The 1,506-nt window shown below is 47.9% G+C and overlaps 1 protein-coding gene across 1 annotated transcript in view; it reads right to left on the bottom strand.

Moving 5' to 3' along the window:
• Window positions 1-1,506, bottom strand: part of RAD54L (RAD54 like) — a 19,672-nt gene that overhangs the window by 2,621 nt on the left and 15,545 nt on the right. The window contains 2 exon segments of the mRNA XM_031058674.1: window positions 1,208-1,387; window positions 1,473-1,506. The exon segment at window positions 1,473-1,506 is cut by the window's right edge and continues 54 nt beyond it. Coding sequence (XP_030914534.1) covers window positions 1,208-1,387; window positions 1,473-1,506 — 214 coding nt within the window.

Raw genomic sequence — 1,506 nt, 5'->3', positions numbered from 1 at the left:
GGCTGCAGGAGTGGATCCAGTGGAGACAGAGATGACGAAGAGGGAGAACTGCCATTCATAGCTAAAACTCACACACTGCACCAGAATGTGCTGACAGGAAGGAAGGGAAAGGAGCTGAGCAGTTACAGCTGCTCCCTGACAAAGAATCCCAACTACAATCTGCCCAAGAAGCAGAAAAAAGGTCTAGCCCTGGGTGACATGAGCATCAGCACTATTTTCTGGTTCACCCACACACAGATCAATCACATCCTGCCTGGAGGGAGATGTCTGCTTCCAGAACAGATGTGCAGAAAGCCCAGCATGCTGTATTTCTAAGGCAAAAATCTAAGAGCAAAATGTCTGTTTTGCAAACAAATGTAACACCAAGGAGGGGGGTAATTAGTCATGATTTGCAGACTGATTTCCTATTTCTAAAAGCAAAGGAGGTCCCTGCTTCCAAGTGCAGCAAGGTCAGAGAACTCCCTTAAGAAAAGATGGGCAAAGAATCTCTGTTTTCTCAAAGTAAAAACAGTAATTGATCAAGGAACCTAAGCTTATACAATAAATCCCCAAACAAAACAAAAAAACACACACATTAAAACCACCCAACAACTTCCCTCCCACCCCCACCAAAACAAAATCCCAACAATCTGAACTAACGAGAGGTGAACAAGGGCAGAGGAGACAATTTGAAGCAGCAATCATTACTGGCATTGCTGGACCAAGCATTAGAGTAGCCTGAAAAGAGCAGTCTCCTTCATGGTTTTCCTCCACAGAGCAGCTATCCCATCTGCTCACTGGCAGCTCCATCCCAAATGCTGGTAATTCCAGGAATGTATTTGCTATTTCTAAAGCACACGTACACCCAACTAAAACAGACTGCAGCCTGACTGAAAAACAGCAACTTCTGCATCAGACACCCCATGAAATTAAAGAAGTCAGATGCCTAAATGACTTCAAAGGAACATCTTATCTGCAAAGCCACAGTTGTTTCTATTTCTCAGAAGCCAGCCACTGCTAGAAACCAAGGGCTGCAGTAATGACCCTCCAGCTAGAACCTTCATGGTTTTCCATGGCAACACATCTAAGGGTAGGAAGCAATTAAGTTCCAATCAATTCTGGTCACCAACACAGAAGAGTTCTTTCCCTTCTGGCCCCAATCACAGCAGCTGCAGTCTGGGCTGGCACCCAGAGCTCCATGCTGAGGAGGGGAGAGGAGTTTCCTCACCGAGAGCAGTCGGTAGATGAAGCACATCTTCTTCTGGCCGTCCCTCCACACACGAGCCATGGCCTGCTCGTCGTTGGCCGGGTTCCAGTCGGGGTCGAACATCACCAGCCTGTTGGCCCCGATCAGGTTCAAACCACAGCCACCTGCTTTGCTGCTCAACATGAAGATGAACTCGGGGCTCTGCAAAAAGGCAGGCTTGGATTAGACTACAGAGGCAGCTATGCTTTTACCCCCAGCACTCAGAGCTGGCAGGACAGCTGCTCACATCTGGCAGGTTCTACTCACCGAGGGGCTGTTGA

Source organism: Geospiza fortis, unplaced genomic scaffold, assembly GCF_000277835.1.
Source record: "Geospiza fortis unplaced genomic scaffold, GeoFor_1.0 scaffold333, whole genome shotgun sequence".
Taxonomy (NCBI): Eukaryota; Metazoa; Chordata; class Aves; order Passeriformes; family Thraupidae; genus Geospiza; species Geospiza fortis.
This window is presented reverse-complemented; position numbering and strand designations above follow the sequence as displayed.